General features: G+C 39.0%; 1 protein-coding gene across 4 annotated transcripts in view; it reads left to right on the plus strand.

The window, feature by feature from the left end:
* The window catches only part of LOC102308345 (Kv channel-interacting protein 2), a 107,104-nt gene that overhangs the window by 71,020 nt on the left and 15,392 nt on the right, over nucleotides 1–20,692 (plus strand). The window contains exon 1 of one of the 4 annotated variants that reach the window (XM_042228005.1): nucleotides 12,110–12,463. The exons of the other annotated variants lie outside the window; for them this stretch is intronic. Coding sequence (XP_042083939.1) covers nucleotides 12,358–12,463 — 106 coding nt within the window. The 5' untranslated portion in view covers nucleotides 12,110–12,357. Of the gene's footprint in view, nucleotides 1–12,109; nucleotides 12,464–20,692 lie in introns of those variants that run through there. 4 annotated transcript variants of the gene reach the window in all.

Genomic DNA, 20,692 nt, shown 5'->3' on the forward strand with positions numbered 1-20,692 from the left:
GTGTGTGTGTGTGTGTGTGTGTGTGTGTGTGTGTGTGTGTGTGTGTGTGTGTGTGTGTGTGTGTGTGTGTGTGTGTGTGTCTGTGTGTTTGAGCCTGTGTGTGTGTAGGTGTGTCCCTGCATGGGTTCATGTTTGTGCATTTGCATCTTTCTAGGTGGTCGTCTTATAGCTGGATATTTTCATGGTTCGGCATGGACATACTCCGATACAACTTTACATAACTTTTGTCTGATCACATGCTGCACTCGCAGATGCTCAAGAATGAAGGAAAAAAACTGCAGAAAGTTCTTTTTTTTTTAGTTATTTTTACTTTCCTGCTGGAAATAATCGCCAGTGTAATTTTTAGCATCTCACTGCAGTGGATCAACGTTCAGTATTTGCTCTGTCAGTATAAATAAAGGAAGACAGTGAAAAGTGGTTCGTTTATTAAGTCCAATCATGTCTGGGACTCTTACACCTTAGTGGTCGGCAGTACCATAAACTACACATTTCTTTTAATCTCATCATAAAACAAAATACTGCGAGTTCTTCCTCCTAAATGTCTTCTTGGTCTTTGATTGTCTTCCATTGTTAAGGCTTAGTAGCACTGTGAAAACCAAACTCCTTCAAATAATTGTTATATGGAAGCAGACAAAACCCATCATGTGTTATTACATAGAGACATATAAAGAAGACACTTCCGAATGCTTATTCTTAAAGGGTCTTAAGACTTTTTATATGGTGGATCCCCTTTCTGACACAACCCAAAAAAGGTTGATGCATGTTGATCTGTTTTGTTTGCTGAACTGGTCCAACAATAAACTTGTTACACGATTTTATCCTAAACAGAGAGCCTCGGCCTCTGAGGCCTCTTTCATCTGTTGGATGTCTTAGCAACACTTCCTCTACTCCTTTTCTGAGTGAACAACCCCAAAGATATTTGTGTCTCTTCCCAGGATCAAACCACATACCTTTTACTTGTTTAGTCACTGTGGAAACTACTCTGTAAACACACGATGTCCTTAAAGGGTTAGTGAATAAATAAGTTATGGTGATATTAGAAGCTCCATTTGAAATAATAACATTTTGGTGCCTGCACATTTCAAAAAGTTTGGACAGAGGCAAAAATAAAAAAAATGTTGTTGAACAAGCAAACATGCTGCAAAGTTAGCGAAAGGAAAGAGCTATATAAAATATATATGTTCAACACGGGTTAAAACTGCAGTGCAGAGAAAAAAAAATGAAGACAAGATCTAAAACAGCCACCGCTCATCTGTGTCCAGCCTGCAAAACTGTGTTGTGTTTAGTATGATCAAAAATTGAAATTCTACCATTAATGTGGAACAATATATGAAGAGTTTGGAGTGATATGCTGTCTTTGAGGTGATGTCTTATTCAGGAATTCCTTTCTGATTTTCAGCAAGACACAGCGAAAGCACAATCTGCACCAGCTGCACCAGCTTAACTTAAGTTCAGGTCAGACCTGTCACACGCGGAGCATTATATAATGAAAAATATGGCAAAAGATGAAATCCTGTATCAACAAAAATGGGAAGATGTCTCACTTTGAAGACTACAGCACTCGGTTTCCTCAGTTTCCAGACATCGATAAAAGAAGTGATGCAATGCAGTAGAAAACATGTCCCTGTCCAAACTTTTTGAAAACATGGTACTCTTATCAAATTCACTCATGCACTTCAAATACAGAAGTGTATACTTTTAAAAAACTGTAAGCTTGTCTTTGTACAAATCCACTTTGATTTGCAGTTAATACAGGGACATTATTGTTCAATAAACACTGATTTAATTTATCAATGTAATACTTTGTTTTATTACTACAGTAAGCTCCTTTACAGTTTTTTATTAGCTGTAGTAACCACAGTGTCACTTCCCTGCTCTCAGTCACAGTGATGCTTTCAGTCTGATCCTGATCTGTGTTCTGCTGCTTTTCCGTTGTTTTGTCTGCTCATCTGTCTGCGAGTCTGCATGATGTCAGTCTGACTCCATCTCCATTTCCTCTGATCCAGGCCTTTTGTGCGGCTGCATGTTTACACGCGCACACACGCGTCACATATGGGTATGTGTGATCTCATCAGTTCCCACCTCCGGTTCTCCAAATCGGATTCTTCTCGGAGTTATTTATAGCTGTTGTGGCCCACTCCACCATGTGCATCGCATCATGACCTGTGCTCCTACCTGCCTTTGGAGAAAAGGGGCAGGATGGGTTTATCAGGTGACTGTGTCTGTGTCCTCTCTGTAGCTTATTTTCATAGTCAAGAGAAATACTCGATTACTCACTGTGTATTTCAAGGTTTTCAGTTGGAGTTAACTCATTTGTCTCATTCAGTGCCAGCACAAGTCATCTGAAGTGCTGCGTTTTATGCTGTGTGGTACACGGAAGAATTTCCAGGTGTGCATTTCTAAAATGCTTAACTGATTAATGTGATAGCCAAATAGACTACATTTTCTACAATTTTTTTCCACCTACATGCAAGTTTGTTCTTACTTTAAGTGCAGCATTACAGCAGTCCAATGAGTTTAATATATTTTCCACTAAAGGTTGAAGACAGATAATGGCCTCCCAGTAAGTTTTTAATGAAAGAAGCTGTAAAACAAAAAAAGTTATTTAAAAAACAGAAGATGCAGACATGAATTAAAATTTTCCTCCATGACACTAGAACACCTACTAATGTTCTCGCCTCCTATCTATTGGCATGAGACACGTGTGGCGGGTCTCTAACCACATAAATAAAATGCTGTGTTCAAGCTTGTGTGGCAACAAGGTGGCTTTCACACACTGGTGCCCTCATAAACAAATGTTTATGAGAATGCATATATTTATTGGAAGATGTAATTACATACTAATCTATTTATATTTATAAGTACAATATTATTTTTTTCTATTAAATAAACTTACAAAATGACTGACTGTTCAGCTAACTGTTGTGCCCATGTCACATTTCTTACTTTCTTCTATCATTTCAAATATCAGCTCTCATATTTTACTCTGACACGTGCCTCTGCACTTCAAGCCTGATTAGAGAGACAGTGCTGTCTTTGGATGTCTACTGAAATCCACACTGTAAATATATAACACTATTTTCTTCCCCGATATTTGTACATTTGATATTTTTGAATACCGTTCATATGTATATAGTGCCACAGAACGATGCACCTCACCACCCTCCTTTCTTTCCCTCATGTCTGCACTGAGCAGGAGATGCTCTGTATCCCATTGTACATGTGTATAGTGACAATAAATGGCATTCTATTCTATTCTGTTCTAATGACAGGACTATTTTTAAACCCCAGCATTAGCAAAGTGATCAGAAGATGTGAGTATAAATGATCATATCACAATGACCAGACTTAGAAAAAGTAACGCTTAATAGGAAACATGAGGTTTGTTTTGGAGTAAGCACTTTATTACTTTTCACCCCAATAATGTGTGGCTGGTCTCAAGAATTCAGATTTTTCCTTCTCATAAAAAAATCGAATTTCTTTTACTTGCCCAATGGTTGGGACAATCTGTTACTGACAACAATCCCGTTACTTGAAAATGATTTTAAATGCAATTGCACTGGTTGAGCTCACAAGTTCAACAGCCTTACATTGTGTACTTGTTAGTTTACACAACAGTCCATGATCAGCTGACTTTTACAGTAACTGAAGGAGATACAGTAGTGGAACAAATGACAACTGCATGTCTACATATTGAAAATCGGGGTAACTTAGCTGCCTTTTTAAACTGTCATCAAATTAACTATGAAGACAGCGGGTCACGTGAAAATTAATGAGATCAAGATTAACATAGAAATCTAGAAAACAATGGCTGATTAGGAGTATAACCAATCACACTGCAAGGTTTTATTTAGCCCGGATTTGGACGTCTCTTCAGACAACTGTAGTAAAGTATATTTACTCAAAGGATGGGAGAGTAACAGGAAAAAGGATTAGAAATAATTACTCTCTGGAAGGCATGCGCAACTCTTTTCTGAAATAACCACTCAGTCTGCATGCGTGAGTTTGTATGTGTGTTTGCTCTGCAGAATGCTAATGGCTTGCCATAGCTTTCCCAGCCATGTTAATATGGTTTGTCAGGTCCACAATGTAATATCAGAGAGACAGTGGTTCACAAACTAAGCTGTGTGTGATGAAGCACAAGCAGCATTGTGTACGTGTTTCTGACTGTGTTACCATATGTGTTATATTCACTGGCACAATGTAAGAGATAAAATTGGAACGCCTGTCTGTGTCCTTTTTAAGGGATACATGGGGCAGGGTGAAAATAGATGGTTGTAAGTGTGTGTGTATGCCGGTTTGTGTGTGGCTTTATGTTCAACCCAGACCTGGGGAATTGATGCTGTGTGTTGTGTCCATGACGACAGCTTCTTTCTCTCTCCCTCTTTATGTCTCTCACCCTCTGTCAGTCCATTTTTCTCTTGCTTGTTCTCTTTGGTGACAGTTGACAGATTTAACACAATAGAGCATTTGACTGGGCCTGGCTGTCTGAGACAATCATGGCTTCCTCTGCTTCCCTTTCGTCCCCTCTCCTCTGTTATCTACATTATATGTGATTTCCCGATGTAAACAACCGGTTGCACGTATTGACTCGTATACAAAGATGCTCTATGTGCGCGTAAAGATTCTCAATATCCACCGTGTTTGCATGTGATTGTGCTTAATGCATTTTTATCCGTGGTCATCAATAGTGCGCTATCCCCCCTCTGTGACTTTGCAGGGCTTTGCGTGTGCAGTACAGGCAGGTTTGTCCTTTGGTACAGGTTGGATCATTTTGTGCCTTTTGATTAGCTGCTGATTCAGCGTGGCATCAGCTCCACGTGCTTGCTGTCATTGTCCTATTGTCCTGTTGTCCATGAGACATTCATTTAGATATCACCAGATGGGTTATATTATATTTGTCCTTGCCTAGGCTGTATGAGTCAGTCAAAGTAATGAACAAGGAATTCAACTGGCAGTCGACCTTTTTAACAGGGAAGATATCAGAGAAGGTATTAAACCTGCTGTAATTAGGAATTTATTTTGCGTTTTGTTGCTGGTCAGGGCTTTTATTTTTAAAATGGTCGATTAAAGCTGTGAGTCTAAGTTATTTACAGGAAAAACAGTTGGTCTTCCTATTTGTAATGTTGTACACATGGCTGACTTTAAGGTTAAGCTAATGAGGCGATGTTAATGATTTGGCAGCAACTCAAAACTTGTTCATGCTTTTTTCTGGTTAGTGGGTGTGTAAATGACATTGAAGGGCACATAAAATCCACTTACCAGAACATTCGTTACACATTCAAGTGTGTTGTAGGTTTTATTTTATGTGCAAGAGGGCATGTGTGCTTTCTTTGCTTTGAAATATCTATAAATACTTTAATCTGCACTGACCTCTAGTGGACGATGTTTGAAGTTGCGCTTGTTTTGTTGAAAACGTCCAGTGAGGAGGTGTGTGGCTGATTATTTTACGTTTCTGTGCTGTGATTCCCTCTTGCAGTCCATGAGCTCACAGTACACCCACACTTTCCAGTAGTAAGGCACACTTTTGCAATATTTTGTAATTCTCTTTCCTCTCTCACAGTCTACCTTTCTTCCCCCCACAACCTTCTTTCCCATTCTCTTTCTTCTCTCCCAGTAGGTTTTCTCACCATCCAGCACCTGCTCGCCGGCACTATGAAATTGAAAACTCACTCATTCTGCATTCAATATGATATGGTATAAATAATACATTGTTTATATCTAACCATCACGCGCCAGACTGGTTTTGTACTTTTGTTTTTGCATGGAGAGTTGAAAATTGGAAATTTCCTACATTCTTATCTCTGTGTTTTCAATCAGCTGTGTTGCCATTTTCTGTTGCTGCACTTGTTGCCTGTGCACTGTGCTTGCAGACTTTTGTCACCGTTCCACATGCATTGTGCGCTGCCACGGGGCATAACGAGAATAATACATCAGCGGTAATTTACAAAACACACTGTCAGTGCACATATTAGACATAAATGAAAGACATAGAGAGACTCATTCAGTCTTGCTGAATAGGTAATTGAGAGTAGGTGTCTTTTTTTTAACCTTTTTCATTAGTACATGAAACCTGAGGGTGAAAAAAAACATGCCTTATCAAAACAGGTGGTGCATGTTTGTTCATGTATAGATGCACACAGTACATGGGAAAAAACATTATGTCACGCCCACAGGAAAGAAAGAGATACACGATTGTGCTACCACAAAATACAGCTGTTTCATAATACAAGCCAAACATTGCCCACCTGTGTTGGTTATGTGGGCTCTGCAGTCACTGGTCATAATGAGCAACTCCGAGGAGAGCATTGGAGGTTTTTATGCATTCATCCTCATTTCCATATTCCCTCTGTCTTACTGGCTGTTCATGAAGAAAGGTGAGTGTCACTCTTAGAAAGATTTAAAGATTTCTGTAGATCTCATTCTCTTAATTTGTTTAAGGTTTGTTGAAGGTGCTATTTTAAGCGGAAATCTGTATCATAAACTTATTGAAGGGTTAATGAAAGATTTAAAGGATCCACCAAGATCCAGGATCTGTTACATGAGAAACACTTTAAAGTGCTTTGAAGATCATAGCTGCCGTTATAAGGTGCTATATAAATGCAGGCCATTTACAACTCTGCTACTTATGGAACTGCATTTCTGGCTCACTGGAATCCCCTTTTAACATGGCAGATTTAGTAGGAATGGCAAGTGAATGGATATTTCACTTCATATTTAGTCTCCATGCTAATGAGAAGCAAAATGTTACAGATAAAACAAAACAAACATGAGATTTAGGAAATCAGCGAGGTATTGTTGCATTGGCGAATAGTACTATTTGTAGGTGATTTATTGTTGATGTATTATAATTTTACTAACTTGCATAACATATTAACAGTATTAGGGGAGTGAGGGGCGTGTCAGTTGGGCTATTTATTGCAAGGGATGAAAAAGAAGAGAAGCTGCGATTATTTAGGTACGTGGATGTTATACAGTAAGATAATGAAACTGAATGGAAAACAAACTGAATGTGATGCTTCTTCCCTTGATGCCTACAAGTCCGCATGAGTGTCTGGTTTAGCATTAAAATACCTGATCTTTGCCCTTTGTGCCCACTAGATGTCCCAGTCTAGCTGATCTGGAATTTAAGAACGTCCATATTCTTCCTCCCAACCCCCAAGTCAGACCTGTTCAGTGATGTTGTGTAGTATTTTTACTGATTATACTGTCACATAATAAGGCAGTTACACAAAAGATGACATGTTTGGCCATACAGGCACATTTATAGTGATTAAACGACCATACTTTATGTTTATCCTTGTATTTATATGTTAAAAAAGTGGAAACAAAATAGGTTTGTGTGTGTATTTTTTCTTAGGCATGTTAAGTCAAGCGTTATTAATGCAGAGATCAGATAGTAATGTATACATGACAGGGTCAGTACAGCAAAACACCTCCATAGAGCCCATAAGAGCAATATAAGCATGTAGCCTGTCATAAATCTTCATTCCTTCAATCAATGTACCCCGAGGTGATCTGATCTCAAATGTCAGCTCACGCATCCATAACACTCCCCTGAGTCTTAAGTTTGACATATAGAAAGAATGGTAAATGGTCAATGGCCTGTATTTATATAGCGCTTTACTAGTCCCTAAGGACCCCAAAGCGCTTTACATATCCAGTCATCCACCCATTCACACATGGGTGATGGCAAGCTACATTGTAGCCACAGCCTGGGGCGCACTGACAGAGGCGAGGCTGCCGGACACTGGCGCCACCGGGCCCTCTGACCACCAACTTGCAACTCTTGAGCCACGATCGCCCTCCATAAATACCGATGACACATGTCAGTAAATTCACTCGAGTCTATTAGAAAAGCCATAAACCTATCAGTACAAATGAGAACAACACACTCCACAGTTTAGCGCCTATCAGTTGTCTAGCTTCCCCTCAGTGCTTATGTCTCACAGCATCTCTCACGGTATATTTAGCAGCAGAAGAAATTTGGAAAAATCAATAGTAGGCTGGGAAGTTTGTGATTTATTTTTAAACCTAAGTGATTCCAGTCTTCTCATAATACGGTTCATACTAGAAAAAGAGAGCAAATAAGGTTTGGCTTTTAAGGTCTCATTAGTCTGCGATGTCTCAGCAGGGAACACACAAAGTAACCTCAGGCACCATATACTTACCAGACTGTATGGAAATTAGCCTTTCTTCTAGCAAAGTCCTCCACATAACTCCATCCCTACTATTTGTAGTTTCTACTATTTCATAAATGATATTCATTTATGAAATCATACCAGATACATATCTATAGTAGCGAACTAGAACCCGTATCATGTTATAGATGAATCTCTGTAACATTGTTGCAGATTGAACTAATTGCCTTTCAAAGGGTTAGTGAAAAAACAGTTATTGATAGAGATTTTTTTTTAACTATATGGATTAGTGAGTCGTGCATGGAGTTTATTCTTGTTCATATCAAACCAGTTTAGTCCACTTTTATTATAATTTGAAGATGCATAAACATATGTAAACTACAACGTGACAGAATATTTGTGGGATCTCTCATTTTCTTACCCATTTTAAGTTAATGGGCCATATGTGTACATACATAAAAGTTCTCAAAGACTTTCTTGAAGTTTTAATGTGATGTTTAATTAGTTCATAAATTGAAAGTTGAAAATGTATCTACATTGTCTTAATACTAGCCTTTCAACTCTGCAGAGAGAGAAGAAGACTATTTTACTTCTGCATGGATCAGGCCTTTATTTCATGGTTTTACTGGGCTGTGAACACCATGCACAACATTTGGACAGCTCTTAAACTGAAGCGTGAGCATATGTAGATACTTTTTGGTTTAATATAGAAGTTTAATTGCAAAATGATCTCAATAACATAAAGAAAGAAGTCACACATTACATGAAAAACATAAAAACAGCTATTTATAATTTATAATTCAGACAAATTCAAGAGTATTTTCTATTCTAATGACCATTCATAAAATAGTGGCAAAACAGTTTATTCAGTATACACTATTTGTATATGCTTTATTTGTAAGCTGTCGATGGCACTGTAGTGTGATGGAGCTCGAAGTCTAACTGTGTCTAATTTTGGACCTGTTGCACCGAGTTTTTGAACTTAATGAGCTTTTTGATTGAGAGGGTCGTCCTTTCTTTTGAAATTAAAAGCCTTTGGAGTTGTAGATTTGATGAGAAATAGCAGAGAAAGTAGGGTAGGAGGATAGCGGAGGAGTAGAGGACATGTCTGCGGGTCCAATTTTCTATGGTGACAGCCAGAATGAGGTGAAAAATCCTCCAGGAGGCGAGAGATGCTGGAGGGTAATAAAGAATAGATACCTCTTCCCTCTGCACTTCGCTACACAGAGGAATCTGACCTCAGTCACTCCTGCTCCTCAGTTTGTCCTTCCTTTGTACCCTCTTGTTCTGTTTCTGTCTTTTCTTACTTCTCATTACTTCCCCCTGCCACCACGTGTCTTGCAGCAGCCTGCCTCACTTCTTCCCATCTATCCCCTTGAATGGCAACTCTTCAACATAAAAGTGGGTAGAGAAATCATTTTTAACCAACAAGTCAGGCTCAGGTTTCTTTATCTCCCTCTCTCTGTCTCTGTTGTCAGTGACTGGTTTAATATTTCTCTGTTTACATTTACCATGTCTGCAATTAGAGCTCTGCTTCAATACAAATTGTATACACTGCTGCTGTAGAATTAAGAGAAAAAAAACAGCTATGGTGGTGAAGCGTCTCTCGGCTTTGACACTGTTTATGTAAAAGCAACGTCAGCCAAGAATAGGTTTCCTGTGACCTTGTCTGAAATGTGCATGCTTGTGTGACCCACCATGTCCACGATGGTGCTGTTTATGTGACAGTAATGAGGTATGCCACTGCACTGCCCAGTTGAAAATGTAGCAACAGGAATGTCAAGAAAGAGAAACAAGAGCAGAAGTAAAAACAGACACTGCACATTTGTCAAGCTGCTGCTGTCTTTCCTCTCTCAACCCTTCCACTTTCCAAAGAAAGAGACAATGGGAAAAACAGCGGGACAATAAGACAGAGAGGCAACATACCATTTCCCCCCAGCTCTGTTATTTTTGCAGCATAATGTGAAGCGATACCCTCCCTGGGAGTTATTCAGGGTGGGGCAGAATTTACTTTGATAGTGGGTAACAGTAACAGCCTGCACAGATTCAAGTTGAATCTTTAGGTATCCAAACCTGAGCTGATGACTGACAAACACTATGAATATTTAGGGGTGATGCAATTACCAAATCACAGCACGAGTCCTTATGAAAGAGGATATGTTTTTCTTTCTTTAAAAAAAAAAGATCAAGAACTGATCTCAAATATTTGGCAGTAAGAGTTAATTAGTTTACCAATTTTTCTTTATTACCGCACATTTATGATGTTTGTTTTTCATTCACTTTACACATTTTTCTGTCATAAATCCTCCACTGTGTGTGAAGCATTTGAACTACGCCATCAGTAATATAAGATTAACTTATGAACAACTCATGGTTGGTGACCACAAGTCAAAACAATTCTATAGAAATGCTTATCTCTATCAACAGATATGTCAATATGGATATTTTGAAACAAAGGACAAGATTTTCATTACTGGAAGCTTTGTGGTTAGCTCATCTGGCCAAAGGACCAATGAGCCCATGCCATGCTGATTCATCTGTTGTCCATCCACAATTTACAAGAAGCACTATTCCTGCTACAGTGTTGGTCATAATTTAAACACATTTACATGCAATGGTAACCGAGTGGGTCTTCACCCAAAATGTGCTCAAGGACAAGCTCACATTTGTCATTTTCAATTGATTTTAATCCTCATTAGTTTGTCAAATAAAGCCAACCTTATATCTTTCTGGATTTCACACATTTACAATAAACTCTGAAGTGTGGGGGATTGAGAGCTGGATGAACAACTATGTCAACTGTTCTGATTTTAATTTCTAAACCACTTGTCATCTAAGTTCTACTGAAAAGTCATGTTCGAACAGGGACCCTGTGTGGAGATTAAAGGCAGGGTAGAATTAGCCAAAAGTGGGAAAACTGCAGCATGATTTGACTTTTTATTATCTTTTTTAAACTTGTCTGCAATTTGCAAACACTGAGCCGTGGATAGAACAGGAAGTCAAAGCCTAGACATCAAAATTGGCAAACTAGCAAAAGAGGTCCCAGGTTGCAAAGAAGCTAACATGATAACCAATAAAAAAAAATGTAGAGAAAGCCCAAAGGTTTTCTTTCAACAATAGCAATAGCTAGCATGTTTATAGCATGTCTACTATTTACCTGAGTACAGGTAATCTAATAGGACGTTCTTGTAGAACTTTCTCAACCGCTTCTGCCATGTAGGCTAATTTTGTGCCACACGTAACATTTTTGTAAAGTACATAACATGCCCCTCAGCATGTACCTTGAATTATTACATTGACATTCTTCTCATAGAAGCATTAAGCATTTCTATACCAGAGCCAGAAATCTGAGCCCTTGTAGCTACACATTAAAAAAGTTAATGAGACATTCTATCGACCGACAGGAACGACGTCTGCAGAACAGATGCTGCAATCTCTACAGTGAAAACACACATTTGAGATGAATTAAGGTGAACGTAAATATGTTTTTTTTCCATTACTTAAATCTGCTTTTAAACACTCTCTCCCAGTTACCAAGGAAACCACATTAGGCAAATCAATGAAGGTAATGTCGCTGGAGAGGGAGGGTATACCTCAACTCTCTCATCTCCCCCCAAACGATTTGCCTCGCTGTGTGTGTGTGTGTGTGTATCTGTCTCTGTTTGTCTCTCTCCCTCTCATTTTCTATGCCATCTCCCTCTCATCCTCTCCCCTCTCTTTATCTGCCGCCTCTCTCTCACTCACTCCCTCTTTCCCCCTCACAACACTTGCTTCCTGACAACCACTGCCAAAGGACTAGCAGGCGCAGCGCATCCCTAGATTCCATCACTCGGCAGGCAGGGGGGCCTGGAAGAAGAGGAGGAGAAGGGAGGGGGAAATGTAAAAAAGTTCAACAGTTGCGACGTTCTGGACTTCTGTGTGACAGCCTGTAGCTTAAGTGGTTATGGCCTTCACCGGGGAATAAGAGGGGTTGACTGAAGAAAGATTCTGGGGAGAGAAGAGAAACGCCCGTCAAGCCAAGCTATCAGCCGCTTATCGTTATAGTTGACCTCACTTTGTAAAATCCCTCTGAAGTTAGAACACTTTGGACTTCATCAAAGTGACTAAAAGTGAGGAAGACAGTGGAAGACAACTCTGCTGAGCTTAAAGTGCTCAGGCTGAGGACAGCTGGACAGGTTTACATGTCCTGACTTGGACATATGGGCGGCCTCTCAAGATGTTGAATCTGGACGGGTTAGAGGTGATTGCGGTGCTGCTGGTCATGGGTCTCTTCATCAAAGTCTTAGAGCAGTTTGGGATGTTCGAACCTGTCGGTGGGGAAGGTAATGCTTGTTTGTTTCTTTAAGAGTTTTGTCTATTAAAAATAATTATATAAACATAAACAAATTGAGTTCTCTGATATTAAATGATACTTGTTTGTACAAGTGAGCGCATGAACAGTTTTATCTGCACCACGCATTCCTTCTGGTTCTGAATGAGCTGCAATCTTTTCCAAGGGTTTGGGTTACCAGTGCAACAGTGGGCCATGCAACACACTCTCTCATTTCCCAAACACACACACACATACACACATACAGAGTAACTTTAGCCGTGCGTGTGTGTGGCCTCTCTCTGCCCCAGGGGTGTGTGCTTTTACCTTTTAATCGATATCACTATGGAAAGAGTGGGTCTGAGTGCAGTGTAGAGGCACTTGTCTCACTGAGGGAATGTCAGCCGTACTGTTTGTACTCTCATTAGCTTAAAACCTAAATGTATAGTTGGGTAAAGAAGGGAGATAGGGAACATTTTCTTTGAACATTTTCAAGTCAGTGCGCTTTCTTGTTGGGTTTATTTGAGAAAGTCAAACCTGAATCAGATCCGTCTTTTAGTAAATAAATTTTGGTGCTTTTCTGATCGCTGAATCATTTGTACCAAAGCTGTACTAAAGGGGTTTAACAGTTTAACAAAATGTAATATTTACTGAAAGATACATTTACAACACAAAATACAAAAGCACCTGCCTATTAGTGAAGAAAAAAAGGTCCATTTCTGCTCTGGCTCACCTCCAGGAGCTGTCACCACACACCAAGGCCCTGTTTGGCCTGTCTTATCAGGGTGACCTGTGTTTTGTCCCCCCCCCCCATCCAGTTCCTACTTTACGTTGTTCACGCTTCCTTATCTTTCATCTGTTGGTGACAAGAGGACAGATGGGATTCGCATCCCTATTATCTGTTTTGTTTACTTGTTTGCTTGCTTGTTTTTTTCTTTGCACATTGCCCACAGTGCTCTGGTCAGTTCAAGTAACTTTAGCACTCTAGCAAGATTTTCTTCTCAGCATTAGTACCAAAGCACCTCTACTCCACTTTTGAGTGCTTTAAATATTAAAACCTTCACAGATTAAAAGTTCTGGTGTATTATTCTGGATGTTACACTGGAGGAGACACTCTTCATCCCTGATGCACCAGCTGGACTGCACCCAGTAGTCAAGGTGTGCCAGCAGCTCTGTCATCTCAATAAAGTTCCTCTTGGAAACCTCTCATCTACACACAACACTCTACATACCAAGCATGCACACAGACAGACACACACAGAGACACAGTGGAGATCCCATTTATTCTTCCATTATACTTAGGACATCAGTCTTCTGCATATTTTGACCATGGTTTATGGAAAGTAGCCGCCTTAATAAATATGTGTGCGTGTGTGCCAACTCCCTTGTGAGTACTTTAGCTAATGAATTTTTTTAATGGAGGAACTTAGTCCAGATGGCAGAATGAATGCATCACTCAGACTATCTGCAGAATCACCAAAGAGTTTAGGTCCAAACCATATATGAGCGTGTGATATACCAGCTTCAGTCTCAGAGTATGCGTGCTATGTATGTTCATGCCAAATGCAACTTCCAGTACAGTTACATTACACAGCATGCACTGTGTCCACTGATCAAGTATCCATTCCATTTAAACTCATTAGTACCTGTCTCCCTTAGGATTACCCCCTTACTAAGCTACCAGTGGGGATTGAGAAAAACGAGATTATGAAATGATAGGTAAAATTTATTTCTCCATTTTCCAAAACTGATATTTTCTAAGAAAGAAGAAAAGAAATAAAATATTCATTCTTTCTCTGCTCCCTCTTGCCAGACTCATTTTCCTCTACCCATACTGAGTCATCTTCTGGTGAGACAGAGCGAGACCAGTAAAATAAGGAGACTGTGTGACTCTCATTACTTTAATGAGCTGTGCTACTGACCCATTGGTGATTAAACGCATATATACAAAGTAAATGCACATACTTTTGTGGAGAAAAGGAGAGGAAACTCTTTTGTTATCGAGGATGCATGCAGCATGCGTGAAGTGCACTCTGGTCGGGAAGTTTACAAGGTTCTGATAGATTTAAAGCTAATGGCTAATGGCTGGAGTGTGTTCTTTGGAAGTTTATGAGGTGGAAATAGAAGGGATGTGCTGGTCTGTGCTGGATGGCAGCATGCCTGAGAAGAGTTTTTATCAACACTGCAGTTTCCTCCATCTTCACCCTTTTCTTTGAGTAGAATGTGTTGACTTTAACTTATTCAAGAAACAAAAGAAATCTCTGTGTAAGTATTTACCTGTGATAAACATACATGTATTTACTCTGCCTATTTCTTTTGCTGATTTACTTCTCTGAGAATATCAGTGACTAATATCCTAAAATCAAGCTAAGGCCTACTGTTTGTGCTGTAATGTATTCACTCACTTCATGAATGAAAAGTGTGGCATCTTGCCATATGCTCCACAGCCTGGTTTAGCCTTTGATTTTCAAATAAATTTGCCTGGCACCGGGTTGGATGAGTTAGCTGGTGTCAGGGACATATTGAAGTGCTGCTTCATCACTTCTGCAAGGTCTTTGATACTTTAATGTCTCATATCAATTTATACCAGATTTAACATTAGGATGTGGCCCATATGTCAAACCAACCTGGAGATTGCCATTTCTACTTTTTAGTTTCGCTATGGTTCAGTGAATATGTGATGATTTTTGAGGTGAGGTGCGCACAATTGAGTAAGAATATGAGGACTGTTTGGTTCAGAGTCCTGTGGTCGATCCAAGGGGAAATATCACAGCAGAGCTTCAATTTGGACAGAAGACTTAGAATAGACTTTAAATTTTGCAGTTGCTCCGTTAGCTGCGTTGCTTAAAATCTTTTAAAACTCGTCATCATCCAGGTATTCACCTGCTCTGTGCAACTGACCATGACTGTTACAAAGCATAGCCTGAATAAAAAAATTCAGTGTTTTACATGTAAAGAAATAATTTGTAAGGGAATATTAATTTCCTCACAACCATGGCTGCTTCTTTATAGAGGGCAGTATCCAACAGCTTATATTCTTCTTCTTAGTAGTAGTAGTAGTAGTATTTCCATCTATCCATTTTCTTTTGCTTATCCGATTGTAGACATATTATTATTATTATTATTAATAATACGAATAATAAAATAGTATCTTTAGTGGTAGCAGTAAAATAAGTAATAGTGGCAGTATGTTTGCACTTTTATTGTTATTATTGTTAATAATTGAGCAATCAGGTGGAATGTTATTATAGGGAAATAATGTAGAAAGTTATTACCAATTAAACACCAAAGTAATATGAAACAATAACCAAATAATATCTTGTGTCAGCAATACTTATAACTAGGGATGGGTATTGATAAGATTTTAACGATTCCGATTCCATTTTCGATTCTGTTTAACGATTCGATTCCTTATCGATTCTCTTATCGATTCTTTTAAAAAAAAAGGAGAACACTAAAGTCGATTAGCTTAGAACTGTGTTTTATATCTTCTCTTTGAACAAGATAGAAATTTAGGAGTAACATGGCCTTACAAACCCAACAGTGAGATCTTAAGAGATCCACAGCCTACGGCTCTTCAATGGGGTGTCACAGGGTCCCCAAGAAAAAAAATGTATATGTAAAATAATAAAATAAATATTCTCCTGTAGCAATAACAAAGTTTAACATAAATTATTCTGTAGCAATTACACAAGAATATCCAGTAATGTCCTGCCTACAATTAAACACATTCACTTACCAAAGTGAAATCGGGGGCATCTGCTGTGGCAAATGGGTGCAAGCCTAACTTAGACACTGCTGGGTGACATTCGTCTATCCTGGCCTGAAAGGAGACTCTACCGGTAGACTGCAGCGAGAACTGCCAGCATCTGAGCCAGCCAGACTCTGTCTCTCTCATCATGGTTATCTAAATGCAACGCACAGTAATAGCAGGTTTTGTAATAAGGTAAATCGCGCTAACATAATGCTAATTGATTAGTTACCTGCAGTATTAACGGGAGAGGACGTGGAAACGCTACCGCTGCTGCTGGGTTGAGCTTCGCTAGTCCGGAGCGGATCAAAAACACGACATTCGTTGAAAGCAATCGCGTGTTTTTTGAGCAAATGCTCAAAACGCTCAAAAGTTTGGTTACACTTTATGAGAAAGGATGACAACAGGGCAACGTGCAATACTTGCAAAGTAGAGATTTCATCAAAGGGAGGAAACACTACGAATGTGCAAAAGCATATAAGTATAACCAAACTTTTGAGCGTTTGTGCCGCTCAGGCGCCGTGTTTCCTACTGGGTAAAAGACGCTACTCAACGTGATGACGTCATTCGGGGCGACTGGAATCGATAAGGGAATCGTTTTTAAAAGTGGCAAACGATTCCAAGGAATTGAAACAGTGGGAATCGGTTCTCAACAAGAACCGGTTTTCGATACCCATCCCTACTTATAACTGAGTAATATTACACCTAAATCTGTGTGACCGGGTTACATAGAAAATAATGTGGAAACAAATTTAGTAAGAGTACAGTAATATATCCTGCTATCACTATTGCAAACTGCTACCCAAATAACTGTTACGACTGTGCATTAACATTTTATAACCTGACTTTAAAGCAGTTGTGACCTCATTAAAATGAGGTTACATATAACAGTATTGGATATTATATTGCTGGAATTAATCCCACCTTCTGTCTGCAGCATTCTTTCATTGAAGATAACCATGTAAATACAGTGGCTTATTACCTGATACTACATGTTTGGTAGTTTATAAGAAATACCATGTGAATTCCATGTAATAATATAATAAAGCAAACTTTGAGTAATGTTATAGTTATATAGAAATACGTGATAATGTATTTGTAATAACAAGCAACCAGGGCTGCAAAATGCAAAACTATACGTTTTTCCTCGATTTTATAGTAATATTTCTACAGCTGAAAACCTCAGACCAGACAAACATATCTGTATTTGTTAAATGTGGATGGTACTTCACTGTCACTACCAGATAGATAGAAGAGTAAACTGCTCTGCTCTCATCATAAGACCTACAACTGGAAAAAACAAAAAGATTTTATACTTCAATATCCTGACCATATGAAAGTTTATATGCCTTTGTACTAATGTACTAATAAAAAAATTTTTAAGCAGGATATTATATTGTTACCAGTATGTTACTATGCACTTACTAATTGGTTTTGTTTAATAGACATTGATTTCCACATTATGTCACCCAGTTTCCTGCTTCTTATTGCTCAATTACATACATTTCAGTGCAATATTACCATCACTAACAGGTCTAATCATTTAAATAAGACATAAAAGATTTTAAAAAATTGTGTAAATACTGTATTTTCTAGTACACTTCTCTCAAAAGAAGATGGATGTGATAACAATAAAACATATACATTCACTAAATGTATTATAAACTATATAATAATGGATAATCTATATAACAATCTATAGGTTTCTAACTCTGAATGGCCAGATATTTGTATGTGCATATTTTTCTCTGGTAAACACTATATCTTAGGTCCATTATAGAACAACATCCTCTTCCTGTCTACAGTGAGGCTCAGCAAATCATCTTTTTCATGCTTAAGAGGATATTTGGCCAGTTGGCTAGGATCCTTGGTTGGTGTGTGTCTATTTGATGGAAAGGAAGTATGATGACAACATGAAGGAGATGGATAAGAGCAGGTAAAAAGCTTAGCGGTCAGCAGAAGACCTATCTATGTCTAAGCACAAGCACGTATGCATGCACATGCGCGCACACACACACACACACACACACACACGCACACACACACACACACACACACACAGGCGCATTGTCTATTAGCTTACCTATCAACACAAGGGCAATTACAATGAGGGCAGATGGGTGTGTGTGTTTGTGTGTGTGTTTGCAGTCCATTCAGTCCATTAAGAGTAAGTTGTGTTGCTTCACACCCAGTATAAGGGTCTGTGAACGCTAAAACCATCCCTATATTATATCATACCAAAAGCACATTTAAAAATGTTATCCGAAAGTCATACATTTTGCAGCAGTGAATTGTTGAAAGACTTTTCATTGGGCTCTTTTGGAGAAATTGAAAAAACGATAGCAGTTAAGACACTTTATCAATGGTTTGGACAAGGATCATTCCGATTGTGGCAAACTTTATAAACTGCAATAAAAGTGCAATGAGGATCAAGGAGACTGTCCTTGTTGACCTTGCCTGAGCCTCTTTCTGTCTCTGCCCCTCTGATGGCTAGCCAGGAAGACGATGAGAGCCTGGGACACGGGAGGATCAGACAGGGGATATTTAATACGCAACTCTCTCTGTTCCTCTGCATCCTTCCCTCACTCCATCTCTCTTTTTTTCTTCATTTTTTCTTCCTCCTCTCTGCTTTTGTCAATGTCTGTCTTCGTTCTCTGGCTCCCCATCCCCTGATTTCATTATGGCAGTTGTGTGTGTGTGTGTGTGTGTGTGTGCGTGCGTGCGTGTGTGTGTGTGTGTGTGTGTGTGTAAATGAGAGACTGTATTTGTATGGCAGGTGCTCTGTGAATAAAAGAACAGAAGTTGTAGACGTTCCGTTGCTCTTCCTCTGACACACGTCTGGAGAAAGATGATAACATTGAGAACAAACTAATGAATACACACACACACACACACACACACACACACACACACACACACACACAAACCTAACCTTGAAAAAAAATCTGTCATTTTTTTGTAATTTGAAAGATTTGCATTAGCTTCATATTTGAAGACCATTTTACGCCAAGCAGCTTAACCCGTTAATGTTCGGCTGTGCTGTTTTCAAGATGAATTAGATTTTTCTGAGTTGCTTCAGCAGTTTATCAGGCACAAAAGAAACCAGCAATATTTGATGAAATATTCACCCACCCAGCTGTAGCAGATCTGTCAGACAGACTAAACCTGGTAGCATTGTTTTGAGTCAAAGTACAAAATGATGATCCTCTTTAGAGCTACCTTGAACCAGCTGATAAGCAGCAGCTGAATAGACTGTATCTTGCTTTATGGCAAGGATGTCAAACATAAGGCCTGGGGGGCAGAAATGTTCCAGCAAAGACTCCAATCCAGCCCAGTGGACATCTTTGAAAAATCTTATGGTGGCTATAAAATCTTTACTTTTAACTGTATTTTCATACATTTTAAAGCTTGCACTAGGGATAAAGACCTCCCCCATGGCCATTCATACTACACCAAACTAATGAAGTGAGAGCTAAACAATTTAATTATAGAAAAGTTCCCTTTTTTAACCATTTACTCTAGAAATTTCAGTTTTCTTTCCAATGTGTCCACACTAAAATAAATAAATAAAATAAGAACTCACAAAAACTGCAAATGCACCTGGAACTGAATGGGAAATGGAATTTTCCACAGTCTGGCCCACTCAAGATCAAGATAGGCTGTATGTGGCCCACCTTAAAAGGAATTTGACATCCCTGCTCTTTGGTATAAGAACCCATATAGCAGTTGAACACAGGCGCTGTTAAAATATAAGACATAGTTTTCTGAGATGGCAATGGTTATGCTGGGATAGAAGACAGTAAGCTGTGGTTATGGTAAGAACAATTACTCCTAAAACTACTTAATTAGGCCGCAGACATTACTTGTGGTAAAGCTGCACTTTCCTTTCATGTATTAGAATATAAGAGGTAACCATCAGGGCAAATGGTCGTGAATAATTCAGGTCTCAGCCACACATCTGTAGTTTTATTACTGTGTCTTGCTTGGTTTTGACCCCAATGGGCTGAATGTAAATTGGAGTAAAGACTGAAAGCGCTGCCTGATGGTGCAGCTCTCTATTTATTCTTATCTTTTTAAAAATTTCTCTGATTCTCATGATTCTTACATTACAGTATTAACAAGGCCACAGAAACCTGGCAGCGGGATTCACGAGTATAAAACATTTGTGTTGGACAGACAGTGACTATTGTTTACCCTGTCCTACAACAACAGAATAAGGCTACAGGCTGCTGTCGTTCTGCCATTGATTTAACTGCCAATTTGATCTTTATTCATGGCAGGATACCAGTAAGCATTTGGGATAACTTTCCTGTAAGTTGCTGCACGCTGGCTGAGCTGTCCTCAAAGTACATGTTTCACTGTCTTGTGTTCCAGCATAGTAATGTGTTGTTTGGCTGAGAAAGTAGTTGGTTTGCTCCGTAATATAGTTGCTGTGGCACTAATTTAAACTTAAGAGTTGTTTTAGTGGTTGTTTTAGAAACAAATCTTTCC

This window comes from Haplochromis burtoni, unplaced genomic scaffold (genome assembly GCF_018398535.1).
Source record: "Haplochromis burtoni strain Fernald_Lab_line unplaced genomic scaffold, NCSU_Asbu1 Contig_296, whole genome shotgun sequence".
Classification (NCBI taxonomy): Eukaryota; Metazoa; Chordata; class Actinopteri; order Cichliformes; family Cichlidae; genus Haplochromis; species Haplochromis burtoni.